The following is a 26,916-nucleotide window of genomic DNA, read 5'->3' on the forward strand; positions in this document are numbered from 1 at the left end:
AGTTATGAATGATTACTAAATCTCAGAAAACACATACGCCAATGTAGGGTATCTAATTTATGTTTGCAAGGCATTTCTTAATTAGGAAGTCACAGAAAGAATAGCTTGACAGATATGTGACCATTTGAATCAAGCACAGCAGAAACAGAGCGTAGAACTTTCACTAGGTTCAACCTCACATCTCTTACCTATTGCAAAAAGGAAACATATTATTAGTTCATAAGTATATGTCTACAACCTCGTAATAACGAAATAATGCATAGTAAGTCTGTGGATAACCGTATACTTGTAATAACACTGTTAAATTTAGTGAATAGGCCAGTTTATGATATTCATGAATAGTTTTGTTGAGAAACCTTAATCCCTGTGCTACATCTGGATGAGGGAAAAAAATTGAAGGTTGTCAATGTACTGAGGAACTCTTTCACTTGTTTTTCTTCTTTTAATATGGATGTTATATGTCAGGATGGATATAAGCCATGTGAACACAGGAGCAGTGAAAGAAACAGCATACCTCAATCTTCGTCAGAACAATTAGAAGATGCTCATTAGACCCCACTTTGAGTAGAATTTCTTAATGTAGTACGAGTTTATGAATAATTAGTTTTTGACCATTACTGGGGCATTTACAAATTCTAAGAGCTGAATCTCTTCATGAGAACTAGGGTTTTAGAAATTTTTCTGTTTGCATTGGTTCATGTTCCAAATATAGTATTACTTACATGAGAGCAAAATTTATGTTTGCAATCAGAGTGCATAAGCTCTATGATCATAATGTTGTCTTCAAAGATGTGAATAATCTATTATCGAAAAATTATGCGATAAATGTGAGTCCTGTAATCAATGCTCTTCCTATTTCACAAATTTCAAACATACAAGAAAACCCATAATGACAGGGAACACCTTTGAATGTTAAGAAACTAATATTATGTCAAGATCATGTTGCTCTTCAGAATTAAACCAAATTTGAAATGAATTCATAGAGGTAAAAAGACATGAATATAATCAATGGGAGAAAAATTTACATGTGCCAATTGTATTTGCAGGCATGAAAGAAGTTTTACTGGAAAGCAACCCTCTGATTTTTTTCAATATGGTAAACCCTTTGCACACCAGAGTCATACCAAAAGGTATGAAATAACAGAAAATGGAGAGAAATCCTATGAATGTAACCAATGTGGAAAAGCTTTATCACAAAAATGTAGTCTCAAAATACATAAAAGAACACATACAGGAGAAAAACCCTATAAATGTAAGCAATGTGTTAAAGCCTTTGCACAAATTGGTGATCTCCAAAAACATAAAAGAACACATACAGGAGAGAAACCCTATAAATGTAATCAATGTGTTAAAGCCTTTGCACAAATTGGTGATCTCCAAATACATAAAAGAACACATACAGGAGAGAAACCTTATGAATGTAACCAATGTGGTAAAGCCTTTGGACGAAGCTTTGCTCTCCAAACACATAAAAGAACACATACAGGAGAGAAACCCTATGAATGTAACCAATGTGGTAAAGGCTTTGCACAAAATAGTCATCTGCAAACCCATAAAAGAATGCACACAGGAGAGAAACCCTATGAATGTATCCATTGTGGTAAAGCCTTTGCACAAAGCAGTCATCTCCAAAAGCATAAAAGAACGCACACAGGAGAGAAACCCTATAAATGCAATCAATGTGGTAAAGCCTTTGCAGTCACATGGTCTCTTCAAGAACATAAACAAACACATACAGGAGAGAAACCTTTTGAATGTAACCAGTGTGGTAAATCCTTTGCAGGAAGGAGTAATCTCCGAGCACACGAAAGAACACACTTAAGAGGAAAAGCCCTGTGAATGTAACCAGTGTGGTTAAACTTTTTAAAAAATCAGTGGTCTTCGCATGCATAACAGAGCATATATGCTCTTACACCTGTCTTGCTCTTTGCTCTCTTTTATTCTCTGCTCTTCTCCTTTGTCCCTACTCTCCCCACCCCTTTCCTCCACCTTTCATGGCTGGCCTTTTTTCCTCCTCTCTTTTACTCTTCTTCTTTCATTAAACCTCTTCACCTGGAAAAAAACATATAGTTAAGGGAAACCTTTGACTGGACCCAGTGCGTGAAAGCTTTTTCACAAAGCAGAGATCTCCAAAATAATACAAGACGGAAACTGTGAAATGTATTCAATGTGGTTTTAAAACTTTTTCACAAAGAAGTGGACTCCAAATACATAAACACGTTCAGTGGAGAAACCCAATGAATGTCATCAATGTACTGAAGTCCTTTTCCATCACATTCATCTTCAAATCCATGAAAGAACATGTAGTGAAGAGAAATGCTCTGACTGTAAGTAATGTGGTAAAACCTTTGCACAAAACAATCATCTCCTAGCAAATTAAATAATACACACGGCATATAAACCCTATGAATATAAGCAATATGGTAACCCTTTTGACAATTACAGTACTCTTCAAGCAAATAAAAGAAGACACAAAGTAACCCTATGTATACAAACAATGGGAAAAGCCTTTGTATATTGCAATCATCTTCAAATACATAACAGAAGACAAACAGGTGAAAAACCCTATGAATGTAAGCTATATGGTAAAGCTTTCACATGTCAGTCAGACTCAAAGGCACAAAATAAACCATAGTGTAGAGAAATGTTCTCAGTGTATTTAATAAAATCCTATGAGTTCATTTAATATTGTGAAGCCTTCAGGGATTTCTATAGTCTCCATCATCATGAAATAATCCATACTGTGGAGAAACTATGTTAATGCATTTAAGATAGAGAAGACTTCTCAATCATCACACATCCTCATCATCCCAGAGTGGGGAAAATAACCTATGAATGCATTGAACATAGTGAATCATTTGCACATTTCTACAATCTTTATCATCATGAAAGTAATCATACTGTAAAGATATGTGTATAAACAATGTGGTAAAGCCTTTGTGGAATGGGGTCCTCTAAAATCCAGCACAACTTAGGTGAAGAAAATGACAGGAATTTATTGGAATAAAGCTGCTCCTGGATCATTGTCAGAAAATGAACTCAGGTCCTAAACTGTGACAAGTGAGACAGCCTACTATTCAGTGTGAGTCAGAGTGTGATAGAGCTGCCATCCCACAGTCAAAACCTCTGACCCAGAATTGTCTTTGAAAGAACAAAAATGGAAAAGAGCCTCAGAAAAAGGAGGTCCAAATATGGTACCAGCTCAGGAAGGTACCATGGTCTGAAACTATTATTCATGCAATGGTATGCTTACAAACAGGGGCCTATCATGCATGCCTTCTCAGAGGCCCAACTAAGCAGCTAAAAGAGTCAGAGAGAGACAATTACACCCAAGCAATGGGGAGAAACTGGTGATTCCTGTGGTTGAATAAGGAAAAACCTGGAAGAACCTGAAGACTGATCGTATAGGAATACCAGCAGTGACAAATGACCTGGACACCTGGGATGTCTCAGACACTGAGCAACCAACCAGGCAGCATGCACATGATGATATGAGACCCCCCAACACATACAGCAGAAGACATTTGTGTCTGGACTCATTCAGAGAAGATACACCTAACCCTCAAGAGACTTAGGGCCACAGAAAGTGGGATGGTGAGATGGGGACATCCTCTTGGAGATGGAGGAGGAGGTGTAGGATATTTAACTCTGACAGGGTGACCTGGGAGGGGCATAAGTCAGGACTGTGAAAAAAGTTTAAACAATAAATAAAAAAACTAAGAGGAAACAGAAACATCTGTGCCAAGTTCTCCTACATTTTTCCACCAAGCAGGTTTGAGTTGTAGGTGTTCATGTAGTTTTCAGTGTCAACTGTTTTAGGATGTGGGTGGTATAGTTTAATCAATGATATTCATTTGTTCTATGGTGGTAAGAAAATAATGTTATATTTTGAGGAACACAACATAAATGGCAGAGGGCATTTTTAGTGACAGTCATGTTTTTATATATAAGTACACTGTAGCTGTCTTCAGATACACCAGAAGGGGGCATCGGATCTCTTTACAGATGGTTGTGAGCCACCATGTGGTTGTTGGGAATTGAACTCAGGACCTCTGGAAGAGTAGTCGGGTGCTCTTAACCGCTGAGCCATCTCTCCAGCGACAGTCATGTTTTTAAAAAAATAAAATATGAGTAAGGGAAGGTGGTGCACCAATTGGAAGTCCACAACTCTCGTCTGCCTGGGAATATGAAGTTATGTTCATCTTATGATTAAATGAGAGGTGATAACAAAACGGGAATACTTAGGGATTGTGCTTGTTTTTTTCTTTTTTGCTTCTTCCCAATTGTGGTTTGGTTTCTTTTTTTTTTCCTATCTTTAGTAAATTGGGTATTTCTTATTTACATTTCAAATCTTAATCCCTTTACCGGTTTCCATGCCAACATCCCCCTAATCCCTCTCCTTCCCTTTCTATATGGGTGTTCCCCTCCACATCCACCCCCCATTACCACCCTTCCCCCATCAATTCCATTCACTGAGGGTCCGGCCTAGGCAAGACCAAGGGCTTCCCCTTCCACTGGTTCCCCTACTTGGCTGTTCATTGCTACCTACGTATTTGGAGCCCAGGGTCAGTCCATGTATAGTCTTTGAGTAGTGCCTTAGTCCCTGGTTGGTTGGTGTTGTTGTTCATAAGGGGTTTCAAGCCCCTTCATCTCTTTCAGTCCTTTCTCTCATTCCTTCTACAGGGATCCTGTTCTCAGTTCAGTGGTTTGCTGCTGGCATTCACCTATGTATTTGCCGTATTATGGCTGTGTCTCTCAGGATTGGTTTCTAATGCACTCTGTGTGTCTGTGAGTCTGCGTGTGTCTGTGTTTCATTTGAGAAGCCATAGCATTTTCTAGAGCAGCCAGGAACTCAGGCAGGTGGTGTCCAGTTGTAGAGCAAAAAAACCAACCTTCTCTGCACAATGTGTCTCACCTGTAGGCTTGATTGTAGGTATTAAAAATTAATTGGAATTTCCCAAATGGAAAACAGGCCATGATGTGAGATTCCCTAATCTCCTGGGGGAAATTGGATTATTAGCATAGTCACTCATTTTTCTGGAGCCACATAGGTCCTTACCAAGTTGTGCAGGTTCAGAACTACAAAAAATGGTGTGCTGAAACTTTGGCATAATTCTGGGGTTCCTGGCATGAGCTGGGATACAGTAAAGTTCCCCAAACTAACACAGGAAGCTGGGTGGCAGGGGTTTACCACAGGCCCTTCTGAAAGATTTCTGTCTGACTCAAAGTGTTTGAGCTCAGAAGTGCTGGAAGCCCCCATTGTACTAAGAGAGGTTGCTCAGAAGGCAGAGACAGAGGTCGGTGGGAGAGGTTTCCTGCCTGTTATTAAGCAAAGGACACAGAGATAGATGACATTTGTTTTACTGATTTTAAGGATAAAAGATATATAGTGGTGATTGGTTAAGTATTTTAAAGTATATGTGAAAGAAAGTAATCCAGGCCTTTGATCTCAATCATAGGAAACAAAGGCAGAAAGATAGAAAGAAACCCTATCTCAACAAATTATACTAAATGAAATTAATGTCCACACAATGGAGAATGAATGGAAAAAATGCTTTAAAGAAAATTTGCGTAAGTCTTTGTCAGGGAAGGCCCTTGGGATCTTTGACCAAGAGCTACACAGGAATGCTGGAATTGGCTAGTCCAGGTATGACAAATTAAGAGTCTGGAAATAGGCTTATACAGAAATAGAAGGGAATTTATCTGATTTTAAATCCGTAGTAAAGGAGGTGTATTCAACTTACATAAATTGAAAGGGTATATAAATATAGATGTATAGATATATAACAATACTGATGGAGATATTCAGTTCCATAGAATATAGAATTTAAGTATGCATAGATAAAGAAATAGACTATTTTGATCTCAAAATGTACATGAAGAGCAGGATATAGGAAGAATAACCTTATGCCAGAAAAATTCTATGAACATAGACCTTTTTCTCATGTACGAACAAGGCAGGATAACAGGGGAGGAGCACTGTCTCAAAGGATAACAGTTACTTAGATGGTTTTGGTTATTTTGAATTCTTTATCAAAATGTGTGGTTGTAAGCTTGGTAGTTATGTGAGAAATCCTTGAGAAAGAGGTCAGGGATGAAGAGAAAGGAAACTGCTAATTGAATCATTCTACACAATTGATAATTTTGGGTTACTGGAACAAGGAGATCAGTTGTAACAGAGGAAGAACCCTTTTAAGATCTTGGATACAGAAAAGAAAAGTTTGAGAAAAAAAAAAACTGAACAGAAAACTTGATTCCCTGATTCTTCCTCATGGGAACAACCCTGTAACTGGTCTAGACATAAACATGTCACTTCAGCTAAAACTAGACATGTTGTTGGTTATGTAACAGTTAAGATTCATAGTGAAATTTTTCACATGGCATGAATGAAGATTTACTACTATTGGTTATTGATGAAAACAACTCATGAATGGATAGTTGGTCTTTCAATTTCTCAAACAAGGAGGAACATTTCATCTTAGCTGATCTGTGCACTTTGTACAGTGCATACAAAGATCTTAATAGTACTAAAATCTTGGTTGTAAGATTCATATATTGCAGCATGTTCTGCTTTACAAGAATCATTTGCAGGGAGGCTGAGATGACCTGCTATTCCAGCTACCTGCCTTGTGATGCTGTTTCCAGAGACTTGCTTTGAGAACAGTTTCAAAAATTACTGCTAACTCACAGTGGACTCAGTTCATCAGCCTTTCAGACAGATTGCAGAATGTCAGTCAAACCCTGAGTCTTCCAAGCATGCAGAGACTGGAAAACAAATGGTAAAGCTAGCTTTCTTAATTCTAACCAATATTTTATTATAATTTTGCTACCCCTTCCATCCCCTTTAAAAAGTTCGTTCCTGAATGCAGGAGGAAGATTTTTGTGGAGTATAGTCATTGTGATCTGCTCTGGCCAGCAGGGGTTCAGAGTAGACCTGGGAAGGGACGAAAGAATGGGGGACAGGAGGCGCAATGAAGGAAAGCAAGTCTGTGTTCTGTTCAAGCTCTCAAACTTTATTTTAGAAAACAGCGACTTAGAAAGTCAAGGAGGGAGGAAGGCTACTCAGGACAATCCATCATTGCCACCACCCTCCGTATAACCCTTAAACCATAAATTTCAGGTATACTCTGATAAGAACAGAGAGCTGGAGGCAGAGGCTGTAACAGTGATAAGAACAGACAACTGGCTAGGTGTCCCAAGGCTGTAACTGGCTTAATTTTTCTGGACATAGGGGCCATATAATGAGCAGAGAATTCCTGAGAAGTATTCCTGAGACTGAGCATGCTTGGCTCCCAGCACTGGTCCCATATTTTGGGTGTCTGTTTATGATGGTTTTATAAGTAATTTGTAGGATGCTATTTTAAGGGGTAATTTTGAAATGGTCTTACTTTAAAACAAGGAGGAAATAAACAGGAAGGGTAACTAAATATATTGAACAAAGCATTGTATAGTCATAAACATATATGAATAGGAATCTATGCATTTGTTGCAAATTTGAATTATAAATTCTTGCATTGGTACAGAATTTATGTATTAATACAACTTTAATATTTTCATTGGTATTAATATATATCTTGTTTTAAAATTTGAAATTAATATCATTACTCTTACTTAAGCATTGTACCTATACCACTCATTTAACAATACAAGCCTCAGATCCAGTCCTTCTGTACATGCTATTATATACTGTTTAAAATCATTAACTTATGCTATTTAAGGGACAAATAGTAAACTGATGATTATATTAGATTCTGATTTAGTTATGATGAATTGTTTTCAATATTATTCAAATGGAAATAGCTAAGTGTAGAAAACATTTAACAATTCAGACATACTTAATCTATAGATTGTCTTGAAAAACATCAGCAATCCACAGAATCTGGCATTAGTTATCATTTCAGCATTATAAGAATTTTGACTATTAGGCATGTCAGCTCCTGAAAATACCCCCATCATAGTTTACAGAGGATATTGAGTATAATAATCTCTATATGGAGTTGCTCCATGTTTGGCATAATAGCCATTGGGTGAGAATTGCTCTAATTCATCTACAGACAAAAATACTGTCCAGGAAAGAACACAAGGTGCAGCAGATTCATAAGCTTGGTTCAGCCAAGACAGAAATTTCTAGTCTTTCATAAGAATTCCTTTGTTACTTTAAGTCTGTCAGAAGATTCTGGGCCAGAAGGCTGAAGGCAGATGCTCCAACATTTTGAGGAATATGGGGACATGCTGGTAATCAGCCATCTCTGAAGTTTAAGTTTTGTAAGCTATTTTTTTTTTGCTTCACATAAATACATTGCTACTCAGATGTCTGTTGTGGTTGAAGACTTGTTAAAGTCTCAAATAAAACCTAAAGTTCTTTACCATTGAGAAAAATGATGCATATATGAAAGGATGGTTTTCAGATGGTAATGCAAATTAAAATAAAAACATGATTCAAGTATAGAATTGTAAACTCTGTAAACTAGGATAGGTGCTAACATAATGTATGTATATTGCCCAAATTGAAGAACAGGAAGTTGTTAGTGTATATCATACCCTATACATATAACGGTTATAACAATAGTCAATGCATATCTCAGATAAAACACCTTTGTAATGTGCAAAATGAGTGAAATATGGATTGGTTCTAATGCTACTTGTGTTAAATCTGTTCCAAAATTGCACAAGAATCCTGCATTTGAGATGATGAAAATTGCTATACTCAGATGGTTCTAATTAGTAAACTTATGCAGTTGTCACCACACAGAAGAGGATATTAACCAACTACCATTACACCCAGCATTTGCTTATCAGTCATTTTTCAATAAGTAAAAAAATAATGACATTGACGAGAAACCCTACCAATGTAATTAATGTGTAAAAGCCTTTTTATAACACAATTATGAACAAATACATAATAAATACTGGACAGGATTCCTACGAATAAGCAATTGGTAAACCATTTACCTGTAGCCTTATTCTCAAATATCATCAGAAAATGTCATACTGAAAATAAATCCATATTTATAGTGGCTATGGTAATATTTTGCACATTAAGTATTATTATTACAAGACTAAAATGTTCAGTATATAATTAATCTCATATTCTTTGTATATCTCATTAGTCTAAAAGGATGTAATGAACTACACTGCAGGGAATCTATGACTATAAAGGGTTTGGTATGATCTATAGAAAACACACATTCAGCTACACAAGAGTAGTTTTCAGGAGAAACAATGAGTTGGTAATCTTTTGAAGCTGTATGATGTAATGATCCTATTTTCTTAAAAATTGTAATCTTACTTCTCTTCAATTACATGACATTTCTCAACCAGGTATAAAACATTTTGGACGTGTATTATTGCATTATCTGTTGATATGATAAAGCACAATGTCTAAAGCAACTTATAGAACAATAAAATTTAGCCTTGCCTTTAGAGGGGAGTAGGGCCACATGTGATGTGACCACAGAAGTGTCACAAATTCCCTTCAGATATTGTGATTTGTTATGTATCCTCACTTGGATGTCAGTCGTTAGTCAAGGGAATGTTTTGCATCTTGATTTTTACATGTCAGCCTACTGAATACAAGTTATAGCATAGAAGATACACTTCAATGTAGATGCACGTCAATGTGTCCTCTTTGGTCAACACATTTTAACAATGTTAAAGTTAAAATATTTAAAAAAAGAATGTAAGAATCATGAAATACTTCATATGTATACAAAACAGCATTTTCATGTAGCTCTAAGATGGTAAAAAATAGGATAATCAGCAACTAGGTGTGTTTGTCGCAGCATATCTTCATTGTTATAGATATGTACATATTTTTGATGTTCAATTCTTCTTCAGGTTGCAAATAGGTACCATTTGGTACTTCATCTTCAAGTATGTCATCACAAGAGATTATCTAGAGTAGTTAGATAATGTAAAAGAAATGAGATGTATTTTTAATAAGACATTTAGTGTTTGTGTGTGTGTGTGTGTGTATCATAAAGTCGTTGTTTTTCATAGCTGAGTAGTATTCCATTGTGTAGATGTACCACATATTCTATATCCATTCCTCTGTTGAAGGGCATCTGGGTTCTTTCCAGCTTCTGGCTATTATAAATAAGGCTGCTATGAACAAGTGGAGCATGTGTCTTTGTTATATGTTGTAGGATATTTCGGGTATATGTGCAAAAGAGGTAAGTATAGCTGGGTCCTCAGGTAGTGCAATGTCAAATTTTCTAAGGAATCTCCAGACTGTTTTCCTGAATGGTTGTACCAGTCCTCAATCCCAGCAACAATGTACGAGTGTTCCTCTTTCTCCACGTCCTCGCCAGCATCTGCTGTCACCGGAACTTTTGATATTAGCCCTTCTGACTGGTGTGAGGTGGAATCTCAGGGTTGTTTTGATTTGCATTTCCTTTATGACTAAAGATGTTGAACATTTCTTTAGGTGCTCCTCAGTTATTCGACATTCCTCAGCTGTGAATTTTTGTTTTGCTCTAGACCGCATTTTTTAATAAAGTTATTTGTCTCCCTGCAGTCTAACTTCACGAGTTCTTTGTATATTTTGGATATAAGCCCTCTATCTGTTGTAGGACTGGTAAAGATCTTTTCTCAGTCTGTTGGTTGCTGTTTTGTCCTAACAACAATGTCTTTTGTCTTTCAGAAGCTTTGTAGTTCTATGAGATTCCATTTATCGATCTTGATCTTAGAGCATAAGCCACTGGTATTTTGTTCAGGAAATTTTCTCCAGTGCCCATGTGTTTGAGATTCGTAACCACTTTTTCTTCTATTAGTTTGAGTGTAACTGGTTTGATGTGGAGGTCTTGATCCACTTGGACTTTAGATTTGTACAGGGTGATAAGCATGAATCAATCTGCACTCTTCTACATGCTGACCTCCAGTTGTACCAGCACCATTTGCTGAAAATGCTATCTTTTTTCCATTGGATGGATTTGGCTCCTTTGTCAGAAATCAAGTGACCATAAGTGTGTGAGTTCATTTCTGGGTCTTCAATTCTATTCCAGGTTTGTATGCCTGTCTCTGTACCAGTACCATATAGTTTTTATCACTATTGCTCTGTAGTACTGCTTGAGATCAGGGAGAATGATTCCCCCTGAAGTCCTTTTATTATTGAGGATAGTTTTAGCTATCCTGGGGTTTTTTTTTTTTGTTTTGTTTTGTTTTGTTTTTGTTGTTGTTGTTGTTGTTGTTGTTGTTGTTGTTGTTGTTGTTGTTGTTGTTATTCCAGATGAATTTGCAAATGGCTCTGTCTAACTCTATGAAAAATTGATTTGGAATTTTGATGAGGGTTGCATTGAATCTGTAGATTGCTTTTGGTAAAATGGCCATTTTTACTATATTATTCCTGCCAATCCATGAGTTTGGGAGGCCTTTCCATCTTCTGAGATCTACTTCAATTTCTTTCTTCAGAGGCTTGAAGTTCCTATCATACAGATCCTTCACTTGCTTCTTTAAAGTCACACTGAATTATTTTATATTATTTGGGCCTATTATGAAGAGTGTCATTTCCCTAATTTCTTTCGCACCTTGTTTCTCTTTTGTGTAGAGAAAGGCTACTGATTTATTTGAGTTCATTTTATACCCAGCCACTTTGCTGAACGTGTTTATCAGGTTTAGTAGTTCTCTGTTTAACTATAGGGATCACTTAAATATACTATCATATCATCTGCAAATAGTGATATTTTGACTTCTTCCTTTCCAATCTGTATCCCTTTCATCTCCTTTTCTTGTCTGATTGCTTTGTCTAGGACTTTGAGAACTATATTGAATAAGTAGGGAGAGAGTGGGCAGACTTGTCTTTTCCCTAATTTTAGTGGAATTGCTTCAAGTTTCTCTCCATTTAGTTTAATGTTAGCTACTGGTTTGCTGTATATGGCTTTACTATGCTTAGGTATAGGCATTGAATTCCTGTTCTTTCCAGGACTTTTATCATGAAGCAGTGTTGAATTCTGTCAAATGCTTTCTCAGCATCCAATAAAATGATAAGGTGGTTTTTATCTTTGTTTGTTTATATAATGGATTACGTTGATGGTTTTCCATATATTAAACCATCCCTCCATACCTGGGATGAAGCCTACTTGATCATGATGGATGTTTGTTTTGATTTGTTCTTGTACTCAGTTTGCAAGAATTTATTGAGTATTTTTGTGTTGATATTCATAAGGGAAATTGGTCTGTAGTTCTCTTTGTTCAGTTTTTCTGTGGTTTAGGTAGAAGAGCAATTGTGACTTAATAGAAGGAATTCTGTAACGCTCCATCTGTTTCAATTTTATGGAATATTTTGGATAGTATTGGTATGAGGTCTTCCTTCTATGAAGGTCAAATAGCATTCGGCACTGAACCCATCTGGACCTGGGCTCGTTTTGGTTGGGAGACTTTTAATGATTTTTTATTTCTTCAGGAGTTATGGGGTTGTTTATATGGTTTAACCTAATTTAAATTTGGGACCTGGTATCTGTCTAAGAAATTGTCCGTTTCCTCCAGATTTTCAAGATTTGTTGAATATAGGCTTTTGTAGTAGGATGTGATGATTTTTTGAATTTCTTCTGATTCTGTTGTTATGTCTCCCTTTTTTCATTTCTGACTTTGTTCATTTGGACACAATCTCTGTGTCCTCTGGTTAGTCAGGCTAAGGGTTTATCTTTCTGATCTTCTCAAAGAATCAGGTTTTAGTTCTGTTAATTCTAATATAGTCCTTTTTGTTTCTACTTGGTTGATTTCAGCTCTGAGTTTGATTATTTCCTGCCTTCTCCTCCTCCTGGGTGTATTTGCTTCTTTTTCTTCTACAGCTTTTAGGTGTGCTGTCAAGCTGCTGATAAATGCTCTCTCCTGTTTCTCTCTGCAGGCGCTCAGAGCCATGGGTTTTCTTTTTAGCACAGCTTTCATTGTGTCCCATAAGTTTGGGAATGTTGTTCCTTCATTTTCATTAAATTCTAAGAAGTCTTTAATTTCTTTCTTTATTTCTTCCTTGACCAGGTTATCATTGAGTAGAGAGCATTGTTCAACTTCCATGTATATGTGGGTGTTCTTTCCTTATTGTTGTTGAAGACCAGCTTTAGCCCATGGTGATTTGACAGGACGCAAGGTATCTTTTCTATCATTCTGTATCTCTTCAGTTCTGTTTTATGCCAGCTTATATGGTCAATTTTGGAGAAAGTGTTGTGACTTGGTGACAAGAAGGTATATCCTTCTGTTTAGATAGAGTGTTCTATAAATATCTGTTAAGTCCATTTGGTTCATGACTTCTCTTCATAGTCTGTCTATGTCTCTGTTTAATTTCTGTTTCCATGATCTGTGCATTGATAAGAATGAGGTGTTGAAATCTCCAACTATTATTGTGTGAGGTGTAATGTGTGCTTTGAGTTTTAGTAAGGTTTCTTTTATGTATGTAGGTGCCCTTGTATTTGGAGCATATATATTTAAAATTGAGAGTTCATCTTGGTGGATTTTTCCTTCAATGAATATGAAGTGTCCTTCTTTATCTTTTTTGATGACTTTTGGTTGAAAACCGATTTTATTCTATATTAGAATGGCGACTCCAGGTTGCTTCTTCAGACCATTTGCTTGACAATTTGTTTTCTAGCCTCTGAGGTGTGTTTCCTATAAGCAGCAAAATGCTGGGTCCTCATTACGTTCCAGTTTGTTTATCTATGTCTTTTTATTGGTGAATTGAGTCCATTGATATTGACAGATATTAAGGAATAGTGACTGTTGCTTCCTTTTATCATCGTACATGCAGTTGAGATTATGTTTCTGTGCTTGTCTTCTCTTTGTTTTGTTGCAAAACAATTAGTTTCTTGCTTTTTCTAGGTGTAGCTTGCCTCCTTGTGTTGGGCTTTACTATGTATTATCCTTTGTATGGTTGGATTTGTAGAAAGACATTGTATAAATTTGGTTTTGTCATGGAATATCTTCGTTTCTCCATCTATGTTATGAGAGTTTTGCTGGTACAGTAAACGGCTTGCATTTGTGTTCTCTTAGGCTCTGTATGACATCTGTCCAGGATATTCTAGCTTTCAAAGTCTCTGGTCTGCCTTTATATGTTACTTGACCTGTTCCCCTTACTGCTTTAATATTCTTTCTTTGTTTTGTACCTTTGCTGTTTTGATTATTATGTGAGGGGAGGAGTTTATTTTCTGGTCCAATGTATTTGGAGTTCTGTAGGCTTCTTGTATGTCCATGGGCATCTCTTTCTTTAGGTTAGGGAAGTTTTCTTCTATGATTTTGTTGAAGATATTTAGTGGTCCTTTGAGTTGGTAGATTTCACTCTCTTCTATACCTATTAGCGTTAGGTTTGATCTTCTCATTGCATCCTGGATTTCCTGTATTTTTTGGGATAGTAGCTTTTTCTGTTTTACATTATCTTTGACAGTTCTGTTGATGATTTCTGTGGAATCTTCTGCTCTGAGATTCTTTCTTCTATTGTTCTGTTGGTGATGCTTGTATCTATGGCTGCTTGTCTCTTCCTTTGGTTTTCTATATCCAGGTTTGTCTCCCTTTTTGCTTTCTTTATTGTTTCTATTTCCATTTTCAATTCCTTCACCTGTTTGATTGTGTTTTCCTATAATTCTTTCAGGGATTTTTGTGTTTCCTCTTTAAGAGTTTCTATTTGTTTAGTTGTGTTTTCCTGGATTTCTTTAAGGGAGTTATTTATGTCTTTCTTAGTGTCCTCCATCATCATGATCAAATGTGATTTTAAATCTAGGTCTTGCTTTTCTGGTGTGTTTGATATTCATTGTTTGCTTTGGTGGGAGAACTGGGTTCTAATGATTCCATGTAGTCTTGGTTTCTGTTGCTTAGATTCCTGTACTTGCCTCTTGCCATGAGGTTGTCTCTTGTGTTACCTTGTTCTGCTATTTCTGACAGTGGCTTGACCATCCTATATGCCTGTGTGACAGGTGTGCTGTATACCTGTTTTCCTGTTTTCTTTCAGCCAGTTCTGGGAACAGAGTGTTCTGCATTCAGGAATGGAGTCGTTCCTGTCCACTGACTTTCAGCTGTTCCTGGGGGTGTTTGTCCTGAGTTCACCAGGCAGGTCACTTGGAGCAGAAAAGTTGGTCTTACCTCTGGTCTTGGGCTTGAGGTCGCTCCTTGGGGCTCGGTTTCAGCTCTTGATGAGGGCAGCAGCCAGAAGGGCCAGCCTCTCCTTCTCCTGGGTCCCTATGCTAGGCATTTTCCTCTGGAGTCAGAAATGTGGGCAGACAGTAGTCTCATTTGTTTTCCCAAGTGTGTTTGCACCTCTGAAGTTCTAACTCTCCCTCCCATGGGATTTGGGTGCAGGGAGCTGTTTGACCGGTTTCGTTCAGATCTGGGCGCAGTCTGTACCATAGGACTCCTGCAGCTTGTCTGCCCCTCTCTTCCTGTGCCCAGAGGCCCTATACAGTTTCCTCTTGGACCAAGGATGTGGGCAAAGGCGGGCAGAAGTGGCCATCGCTCCTGCACTACAGTCTCAGGATTTCCCCCAGGTCTAGGCGATGAGCTCTCTCTCCCTCAAGGGGTTTGGGAACAGGGACCTGTGGGCCGGGATCAGCGAGGTTCCATGATATGGGTTCTTAAAGCATGAAAGATATGTGGAGACTGGGGCACAAAATTATAAAACCTCTTTATACAGTGTTCAAATTTATGTTGCGAGCATTACATACTGTAGACCTTTCCTATTGCAAATAAAATTAGCTAAACATTATAGTAGTAAAACATTGTCATCTGTACTTATTGTAAGATAAAAAGTATTTTTTCATTATTGCCATGTCCATGAGAATAGGCAGGGAAGTTAGGAAAAGAGACAGGACAAGCAGCCAACAGGCTGAGGGACCATCTCTGTTCCAGTTGTTGGGGAACATATATGAATAACAAGCTCCAAGCTGCACATAGGCTATACATGTTTTTGGGTGGTGGCACAGGACCAGGCTTTGATTGTTCTTTAGTTTTTTAATAATTCTCTGGTAACTCTTAAGGATAGAGGTCAATTAACTCTGTTGTTCTACTTGTGAAGTTCTTATTACTTCTAGATTCCTCAATTCCTCCTGGAAATAGTCCACAAATTCCTGGAACTCCCTCCAGTGTTTGCCATTTTAGACAGTCGCTGCCCAAATCCTCTAAGAGGATAGATAAGGTAGGCCCCTGTCTGTAAGGATGCAGCGCATCATTAATATTGTCAGGGATTTGTGCTTGTCCATGGGATGAGTCTGAACTTGGGCCACTCCCTCAGAACCCACTCCTTCTTAGTCCCTACGCCTCCCTTAGGCAGATCAGTTAGTATGATCGTTCCTTCATTGGGAATCCAGGCAGCTTACAGAAGGTGGTCACATCAGGCTCCATATCACACACTCTTTGGAGTGAATCTCAGGTACATTCACACTCATATATTCCATGGACCATCCCCCATTCCAGGTCTCTGGCACATCCTAGCAATCTCTCCCACATCCTCTTATTCCTTCTGGAGATGCCCCCTACATCCACATCTGTCATCATCTAGTGTGTTGGAGTCCCTTGGTAGGGTCAGAGCAATCAGGACACTGGGGTGGCAGAGAAACTGGGCAACACTGCATACAATTTGGATTTTTTCAGTACCATTTATAGGCAAGCAGAATAAAAATTTCTCACAGCTTCCAACTCACAACAGCTTCTATATAACTGTAGTTCATCGGGGTACAAGTTGACCTGAATCAACTTGCAGATTGAGATATCTGTCTGGGGTCATACTGTACTAAGTGTTGCTAGGGGTCAGCTCACACTTTTATGCTTGCATGTGGTCTCTGGTGGTTAACTGCTTGAAACAGTCACTTTGAACAAAGCAAATCTCATAAAGGACATCATTTAGGTGGGATTGGCGTACAGGTTCAGAGTTTCAGCCCACTATCATCAAGAGAGGAACATGGCAGCATACTGGTAGGCATAGTACAGGAGGAACTCAGAGTTCTACATCATTAGCTGTCAGCTGATAGCAGAATACTGGCTTCCAGGCAGCTAGGAAAGGGATCATAATGACCACAACCACAGTGATATACCTGCTCCAATGGTACACACCTAACAACTCCACCCACTTGGCCAAGCATGTACAAAACAACACAAGGTAAGTTCTTTATCATCTGAGCTATTTAGAGCCTGGTTCACTGGCATAATTATTGACAAAAGAGCATTCTGCACAAGAGGTACAATTTATGATGCTATGCAAACTTTCTCAGAAAGAAAAGCCCAGGGACAAATCACAAGATGTTATACCCTCTTGGCATCTGTGCCCTCACTGTGTGGAGCAAGGTATGGGCTCCTCATTCAGCATGGTGCTTCCAGTGATTTAGAGGCCAGTCCTTTCACCAGACGGAGCAAAGTTAGGGATGCCTCCTTATGTCCACCAACTTAACCTCTGAGTCCCAACTCCCCTGGTGTCCCTCATCCTTGCCATTCCTCTCCACCTCCACGTACTTCTCCTCCTCTTCTTCCTCCTCTTCCTCTTCTTTTTGTTCTTCTCCTGTTCATCTTTCTGTTCCACATACTCTCCTCCTATTTTCCTTGCTTGCTTTTCCTTTTACTTGCAGTAAAGTACACAGAATCTATGATCTACCATCTTTCTTCATTCAGTTATCTAATTCAGCGTGTTAAGAAAATGATGTATAAATTTCAAGTAACATCTACGCAGTATTTTTGATCTTCAAAATTTGTACTCTGTGCCTACAGAAAAATTAATTTTCACGTTTGTCACCCACATATTGGCTCTGACTAAATACTAACTCTGTATGTTTGATAACTCTAAGGATCCTGAAGTGTTTCTTGGTCACTGTGAGGGTGGCTCATTGCACTTTGCCTAAGGACCTCCTGGTGGTTTGAAAGAGAATGCTTAATATACACTCATATGTTTGCATATTCTGTCCCTGATTGGTCGGACAATTGGGCAAAGATTAGTTGATATGACTTTTTAGAGGTCTTGTGATTCCTGGGGCAGGAGCAGACAGACTTTGATGTTTCTGAAGCCCGAACAATTCTGAGTGTCTTTTTTTCTGGGTCATCCTTGTGGATCAAGATTCAAGGTGTAATGTATTACCTACTGTGGCAACACCATGACACCTGCTGATTGCCACTTTCAGTGCCATGATTGTTGATTCCTTTTTTTTTTTTTTTTTTTTTTTTTTTTTTTTTGTGAAATCCCAAACATTCAAATTTACCACTGAAGACTCAGGAGGCCAATGTTGTGGTGAAATTCTTCTAGATCAGAAGGCAAAAAAGAACCCAACTGACCTTATTCCTCAACTGACTACCCAGAAATAAAGGGTCCTTTCTCTTTCTCCCAAGTTATCTTAAATACTCCTCAGCGCATTGCCTCCCTTTCCACATCCTGTGTTAATTCACATTCAATTGTCACCTTGCTTTTAATTTTGATTTATGGTAAAGTTCATTTAAAGCTGTTCATAGAAATCTCTCAGAATTAAAGTTATGTCCTACAGCTGAGCCACAGCACAACAAGCAACAAATTTTTCAGATTCAAAATCTTGGGGCTCACAATAAGAACAAATGTCTTGCGACAATGGCTGTAAAATCTTACTGTACTTACTATGAAACTGTAAGTCCACAATAAGCTTTTCCATGTGCTCCCTTTGCTATGGCGTTTTATCACAACAATAGAAAAACCACTGAGAGACTTCAATGTTCATCCACATTATGGCAGATATAATGACTGATACTCTTTTCTCTATATTAATCATGAATTCCTTACTTCTTTACCTCTCTAATGAAGTCTGGCCGTTTCTACTTGCATGTCTTGACGATATGGTTGTGATGAACCTGTCTGTGGAAACCTATATGACACCTGGTGTTCAGGAATTCTGTAAGTGCAATCATGGGCTTCCCTGCTAATACTTTTGCTAAGGCAGGCACCATACCATTTTTTATAGAGTGGGATCCTCTCACAATCCCCCAACTATGCACAAGTGCTCCAGTTTGTTCAAATGCCAGAATACTTGCTTATTTGGTCTAGCTCATTTACTGTAGAAATTAAGAGGATGTGATGGATCCTTCTAATTGTCACCTTAGCACAATCTAGAATCACAGGAAGGAAAGTCTCAAGCAGGGACCATTTGAATCAGGTTTGATCTGACTATATCTGTGGGATACTGCCATAATTATGTTTCTTGAGATGAATACACTCACTACAGTGAGTGCTTTATTTCCTAGGGACGGACCCTGGTTGTGGAAGAATTCAGAAAGTGAACTGTTCATTAGCACACATGATCTCAGCGATCTCTGCTCTTGTCTGTGGATAGCTGTGAATGCTTGTATCAAGCTCCTGGCCTTATGACATCATCCAATAATGGGATGTAACTAGGAACTGTGATATCAAATTATGCTTTCTTTCCCAAGTTGCTATTGTTACTGTATTTTAACAATAGCACTGAGCCTTGGAAATAAATTTAAACATTTTGTGTGTACTTGAAGGATTTTTTAAAAGTAAAACATAAAGTGAATGTGGCCTGGAAGGGGTTGTCCACAGAATACAAAGTTTTCGATTGCAGAGACATGTACTCCTGTCTGCTGGGATTAAAACTTTGCTCTAAGTTGGCTGGAGCTAATTTATCTGGGTGGGATCTTGCCACAAGGTCATTGCTTCCTTAATTCAATTTAATATCCTTGAGCACAGGATTCAGCTCCATTTTACTGGTGAGGACAATTTTAATACTCACATGTTTGTACTTTTCCTCTCTCAACTTCCCTTTTTTTTTTTTCATTAAAATGCTCTTCATGAGACTTAACCAAAAACAAAGTCTATGATGGAATTTCTTTTTTTTTATTTTGCTTTTATTATTTCTTTTTTTCCTCCATTTTTATTAAATTGGGTATTTCTTATTTACGTTTCATTTGTAATTATTTTTCCGGGTATCGAGGCCAACATGCCCCTAACCCCTCCATCTCCCCTTACATATGGTTGTTCCCCTTTCCATCTTTCCTGCCCTCCCCCAAACTATTACATCCACTGGGAGTTCAGTCTTGGCAGGGCAAAGGGCTTCCCCTTCCACTGGTGCCCTTACTAGGCTATTCATTGCTGCCTATGCAGTTGGAGCCCAGGGTCAGTCCATGTATAGTCTTTGGGTAGTGGCTTAGTCCCTGGAAGCTCTGGTTGGTTGGCATTGTTGTTCATATGGGTCTCAAGCCCCTTCAAGCACTTTCAGTCCTTTCTTTGATTCCTTCAATGGGGGTCCCATTCTCAGTTCAGTTGTTTGCTGCTGGCATTTGCTTATGTATTTGCCATATTCTGGCTGTGTCCCTCAGGAGAGATCTACATCCGGTTCCTGTCAGTCTGCACTTCTTTGCTTCATCTTTCTTATCTAGTTTGGTGGCTGTATATGTATGAGCCACATGTGTGGCAGGCGCTAAGTGGTCATTCCTTCAGCCTCTGTTCTAAGCTTTGCCTCCCAAGTGTATTCTTGTTCCCCTTTTAAAGAAGGAATGAAACATTCATATTTTGTTCATCCTTCTTGAGTTTCATTTGTTCTGTGCATTAGGGTAATTCAAGCATTTGGGCTAATATTCACTTATCAGTGCATACCATGTGTGTTTTTCTGTGATTGGGTTAACTCACTCAGGATGATATTTTCCAGTTCCATCCATTTGCTTATGGATTTCATAAAAATCATTGTTTTTGAGAGCGGAGTAGTATTCCACTGTGTAGATATACCACATTTCCTGTATCCATTCCTCTGTTGAAAGGCATCTGAGTTCTTTCCAGCTTCCAGCTATTATAAATAAGGCTGCTATGAACAAGTGGAGCATGTGTCTTTGTTATATGTTGGAGCATCTTTTGGGTATATGCACAAGAGAGGTATAGCTTGGTCCTCAGGTAATTCAATGTCCAATTTTCTGAGGAACCTCCAGACTGATTTCCAGAATGGTTGTACCAGTCTGCAATCCCACCAACAATGGAGCAGTGTGCCTGTTTCTCCACATCCTCGCCAACACCTGCTGTCCCTGGAGATTTTGATCTTAGCTGTTCTGATTGGTGTGAGGTGGAATTTCAGGGATATTTTGTTTTGCATTTCCCTTATGACTAAAGATGTTGAACATTTCTTTAGGTGCTTCTCAGCCATTCAGGATTCTTCAGCTGTGAATTCTTTGTTTAGCTCTGAACCCCATTTTTAATAGGATTATTTGTCTCCCTGCAGTCTAACTTCATTAGCTCTTTGTATATTTTGGATATAAGCCCTTTATCAGTTGTATAATTGGTAAAGATCTTTTCCCAATCTGTTTGTTGCCCTTTTGTTGTAACAACAGTGTCCTTTGCCTTACAGAAGCTTTTCAGTTTTTTGAGATCCCATTTGTCGATTGTTGATGTTAGAGCATAAGCCACTGGTATTTTGCTCAGGAAATTATTTTGATGTATTCTGGGATTTGTATTGCTAGACATTTATTGAGTATGTTCTAAAAGGTATTCTTATTGGAAATTGTTCTGGAGTTCTCTTCTTTAATAGGTGTTTGTGCTGTAAGAATAAGCATAATTGTGACTTCATAGAAGGAATTGGGTAAGGTTTCTTCTATTTCTATATTGTCAAATAGTTTGTAGAGTATAGGTATAAGGCCCTCTATGAAGGTTTAGAAGAATTCTGCACCAAACCCATCTGGATCTGTTTTTTTGTTTGTTTGTTTGTTTGTTTGTTTTGTTTTTGTTTTTTTTTTTGTTGGGAGACTTAATGAGTGTTTCTATTTCTTTAGGTGTTATGGAACTTTTTAAATGATTTATCTGATCCTGATTTAAATTTCTTCCTTGGTACCATAGAAAATTGTCCACTTTCTCCCGATGTTCCAGTTTTGTTGAGTATAGGTGTTTGGAGTAGAATCTGATAATTTTTTTAAAAATATTTTCTGTTTATGTTGTTTAGTTTCACTTGTCATTTCTGTTTTGTTAATTTGGACACTGTCACTGTGTCCTCTGCTGAGTCTGGCTGAGGGTTTTTCTCTCTTGTTGATTTTCTCAAAGAAGTCGTTTCTGGTTTTGTCAAATCTATATACAGTTCTTTTTGCTTCTATTGTTTGATTTCAGCACTGAGTTTCAGTATGTCCTGCTGTCTAATCCTCTTGGGTGTATTTGCCACTTTTTGTTCTAAGCTTTCAGGTGTACTGTCGAGCTGCTGCTGTATACTCTCTCTAGTTTCTTTTTGGAGGAACTCAGAACTTTGAGTTCTCCTCTTAGTACTGCTTTTATTGTGTCCCATAAGTTTCGAAAAGTTGTGCCTTCATTTGCATTAAATTCTTAAAAGTCTTTATTTTTTCTTTCTTCCTTAACCAAGTTATATTGTTGTAAATATATAAAATACAAAACAGTTTTCTTTTATTCCCTCTAGATCCTATACTGCAGTGCCCCATGATATCTGGCAGATATCTTAAATCTCAGTCACCTGCTTTGCTCCATCCCATATCCCACTGCCGAAGTTCTCTCTCTGAGCCTGGCAGGAATCTCTCTACCTATCTAGTTCCCTAGGCAGTTTTCCATGCCAGAAACATCCCAAATCCAATGTGGTCCAGTGTCTCTAGCAACTGTATACTTTCCTACACTTAAATTGCTGCATGAAAGAAGACAGAAACCAACAGCCTTTTGATCCAATTGATAAGGTATAATTGCACACCTAAACACACAAAGCCCAGTACACACCCATCCCTTAAGAGCATTCCTTCCATGGTGTCTACAGGCTACTCTCTCTCCCCTGCTCTATTCCAGTCTCCTCCTCTTCCTTCAAACTCATCTCCAGCCCATCCCACCTTCTCATCCAATGACAGTTCTCCTCCTATCTTGTACCTGCCTTCACCTATATTTTACAAATTAAATGAGGAGTAGGTTCTGGTGAAGTCAACTGAGTCCTGAGTAAGTGACAAGGCTTGAGGCAGTGGAATTAGCATCAAAAGTACAGATAACTCCAGGGCAAACCACAACAAAATTAACATTGGGTAGAGCTTTGTTCAATTTCCCTGTGCATGTGGGTGTTCTGTAGTTTTTGTTGTAATTGAAGAACTTAGTCCCTTGTGCCCTGATAGGATACATGTCAATCTTCTTGGACCTGTTGAGGACTATTTTTTGAGCAACTATATGGTCAATTTTGGAGAAGGTACCATTATGTTCTGAGAAGAAGATATATTCTTTTGTTTTAGGATTAAGTACTTTATAGTCATCTGTTAAATCAACATGGTTCATAATATCTGCTAGTTTCATTGCATCTCTGTTTAGTTCCTTTTTCTTTGATCTGTCCATTGATGAGAGTGGAGTGTTGAAGTCCCCTACTATTATTATGTGAGTTGCACTATGTGTTGAAGCTTTAGTAAAGTTTTTTTTTTAATGACTGTATGTGTCCTTTCAATTGGAGCATAAATATTAAGAATTGGGTGTTCTTCTTGGTGGATTTTTTCTTTGATATGTATGACCTGTCCTTCCTTATCTTTTTTAATAACTTGTGCTTGAAAGTCTATTTTATTCAATATTAGAATGGTTACTCTGTCTTATTTCTTGGTGCCATTTGCTTGGTCCCAATAATTTTCCCAGACTTTTATTCTGAGGAAGTGTCTGTCATTATCACTGTGGTGTGTTCCCTGTATTCAGCAAAATCCTAGGCCCTGTTTATGTATCCATTCTGTTAGTCTATGTGTTTTCATTGGGGAATTGAGTCCATTGATGTTAAGTTATATTAGGGAGCAATGATAGTTGTTTCCTACTATTTTTGTTGGTAGAGGAGGAATTTGGTTTGTGTGGCTCTCTTCTTTGGGTTAGACATAGGATTAATTACTTGCTTTCTAAAGGGTGTAGTCTCCCTACATGTGTTGAAGTTTTCAATCTATTATCATTTCTAGGGCTGGATTTGTGGAAGTGTTTATTGTAAGTTTTATTTGTAAGGCAATGTACATTGTCATTAGAACAAAATAACAACCAACAGATTGGGAAAAGATCTTTGCCAATCATGCATCAGATAGAGGGCTAATATTCAATATATAAAAGAAACTAAAGAGTTACTCTCCAGAGAATGAAATAATTCAATTAAAATGGGTTACAGAGTGAAACAGTTTGCAACTGAGGAATAAGGAATGGCAGAACAAGAGTTAGAGAACAGAATGGAGGAGCTGAAATGGTTTGCAACCCCATAAGAACAACAATACCAACAAACCAGATTTTCCAGTAACTAAAGCACTATTCAAAGAGTACACATGGACAGACCCATGGCTCCTGCTGCATAAGTAACAAAGGATGGCCTTGTTGGGTACAAATAGGAGGAGAAACCCTTGGTCCTGCAAGGTTGAACCCTTCAATATAGTATAATGTCAGGGTGTGTAGGCAGCAAGAGGTAGGTGGTTGGGTGGGGAAACACCCTCATAGAAGAAGGGGCAGAGGGATACAATAGGTGGTATGTCCACAGGAACGCAGGTAAGGGGATAACATTTGAAATGTAAATAATAAAATATCCAATATCTCACACCAGTAAGAATGCCTGAGGTCAAAATCTCAGGTGGCAATAGATGCTGGCAAGGTTGTGGAGAAAGACGAACCCTCCTCAATTGTTAGCAGGATTGCAAGCTGGAGCAAGCATTCTGGAAATCAGTCTGAAGATTCCTCAGAAAATTGGATGTAATATTACCTGAGGACCTAGCTATAACATATATTGAAAAATGCCCCAACATATAGCAAGGACACATGCTCCACTGTCTTCATGGCAGTCTTATGTATAATAGCCAGAATATGGAAGGAACCCAGATGTCCCTCAACAGGTGAATGGATACACAAAATGTGGTACATTTATAAATGGATTACTAAGGAGCTATTAAACACAATTTCTTCCTGAAATACTTAGGGAAATGGTGTGAAGTAGAAGATATTATCCTGAGTGAGGTAGCACAGTCACAAAAGAACTCACATGGCCTATAATCATTGATAAGTGCATATTTGCCAATTTGAAGTTCAGAATAAACACAATACAACTATATTCAGACTATATGAAACCCTAGAAGGAAGTTCACACCAAAGTATAGATGCCACAGTCCTACTCAGTAGGGGGAAGAGAATATTCTCTGGGATGTAGAAGGAGAGAGGGACCTGGGAGTTGGGAGTAAAATTGGGCCAGTTCAGATACAGGAGAAAATGTGGGACAAGTTAGAGTGTCTGGAATTGGAAAGTAGGTATGTAGAAGTAGGGGAGGGTTAACCAGGCATTTCCACCAGAAAGTCTCAGATGCCAGGTACCTAAAAGGTTCCTTGGATATAATGTGGAGGATATTAGAAGAAATGACCATAGAAGTGGAAATTGACACTGTAGACACAATATCTAGTGGTTAGGGCATGGTCCCCAGTTGAGGAATGGGGCCATCCTCCCACCTCAAAATAGTAATACAGAATTCCTCATGTCAAAAGGAAATGCACATACCAAAGTGGAGCAGAAGCAGAAGGAAAGACCATTAGGAGACTGCCCACCTTGGAATCTATCCCATCTGCTGACTCCAAATTCAGACACTGTTGTAGATGCCAAAAGTGCTATTGACAGAAGCCCAGTACAGATGCCCCATGAGAGACTCTGCAAGAGTCAGATGAATACTGATGTGGATAGACTTAGTGAAACATTGGATTGAGCACAGGTACCTGAATGGGGAAGTGAAGGGAAGGACCTAATGACATGAAGTAGTTTACAACCTCATAGGAAGAACAAAAATATCAAACAAGCAGACCAATAAACCATCCAGAAACTAAACCACAAATGAGAATATACAGGAAATCCCCATGGCTTCAGCTAGAATGTACCCTTTGTCCTGTGGAAACTTGATGACCCAGGACAAGGAAAAATCAGGGCACTTATACAGAAGTGGGTGGGTAGGTTTTGAGACACACAAGTAGGAGTTGGGGGAGGGGAAGTGTTATAGGGAGCTTGTAGAGGGAAAACTGTGAAGGGAATAACATTTGAAATGTAAATAAATAAAGTAGTCAATAATAAATCGATCTTCTGGGTTAATCCCCATCCCTGACTTCAAGATATACTGCAGAACAATAGTAATAAAAACAGCATAGTATAGGCATAGAGATGGACAGATTGAAGAATGTACTAAAATTGAAGACCTAGATATAAAGCCACATAATTATGAACACTTGAGTTTGACAAAGGAGCCAAAATATACATTGGAACAAAGAAAGCATCTTCCATAAATGGTGCTAGTCTAACTGGCCTCCAGTATATAGAAAAATGAAAATATGAATCTGTATTTTTCACCTTGCACAACACTCATGTCCAAGTGGATCAAGGAGCTCAACATAAACCAGATATAGTTAATGCAATAGAAGAAAATATAGGAAAGAACCTTGAACTCACATGCACAGTGGTCAGGGATAGATTTGCTAATAAGAACTCCAATGGCTCAGGATCTAAAATCAAGAACTGATAAATGAGACATGAAATTGAAAGTCATCTGTAAGGCACAGGACAGAGTAATGGGCAGCATAGAGACAGGGAGAAAAATCTTCACTATCCCCATAAAAAGTGAGGGCTATCATATAAAACATATAAAGAACTCAGAAGCTATTCCCCCCCAAAAAATCCAAGAAAAATGCACCTAAACAGAAAATTCAGAGATATCTCAAATGGCTGAGAAGCACTTAAAGTAATGGTCAATGTAATTTTTGATCAAGGACATGGAAATCAAAAAGACCCTGATATATCACTTTATACCAATCAGAATCCTGACATCAAACACTCCTGAGACAGTACAGGTTGTTGAGAATGTAGAGAGAGTGGAATACTACCCCAGTGCTGTTGGGATTGCAAACCGGTACAACCACTCTGGAAATCAATCTGTAGATTCCTCAGAAAGTCGGAAACAGATCTACTTTAAGAATCAGCTTTATCACCCCTGAGCATATAGCAAAAATTTGACCTACCACGACACAAGAGCACATGTGTCACTATGTTCATAGTGG

At 38.2% G+C, this 26,916-nt stretch overlaps 1 protein-coding gene across 5 annotated transcripts in view; it reads left to right on the forward strand.

Annotated features, from left to right (window-relative positions):
- The window catches only part of Zfp931 (zinc finger protein 931), an 80,828-nt gene that overhangs the window by 35,026 nt on the left and 18,886 nt on the right, over nt 1–26,916 (forward strand). For 3 of the 5 annotated variants that reach the window (XM_008762575.4, XM_039106748.1, XM_063285133.1), the window contains one exon: nt 1,047–3,733. The exons of the other annotated variants lie outside the window; for them this stretch is intronic. In XM_008762575.4, coding sequence (XP_008760797.2) covers nt 1,047–1,839 — 793 coding nt within the window. In that variant the 3' untranslated portion in view covers nt 1,840–3,733. Of the gene's footprint in view, nt 1–1,046; nt 3,734–26,916 lie in introns of those variants that run through there. 5 annotated transcript variants of the gene reach the window in all.

The sequence above is a fragment of the Rattus norvegicus genome, chromosome 3 (assembly GCF_036323735.1).
Source record: "Rattus norvegicus strain BN/NHsdMcwi chromosome 3, GRCr8, whole genome shotgun sequence".
Taxonomy (NCBI): Eukaryota; Metazoa; Chordata; class Mammalia; order Rodentia; family Muridae; genus Rattus; species Rattus norvegicus.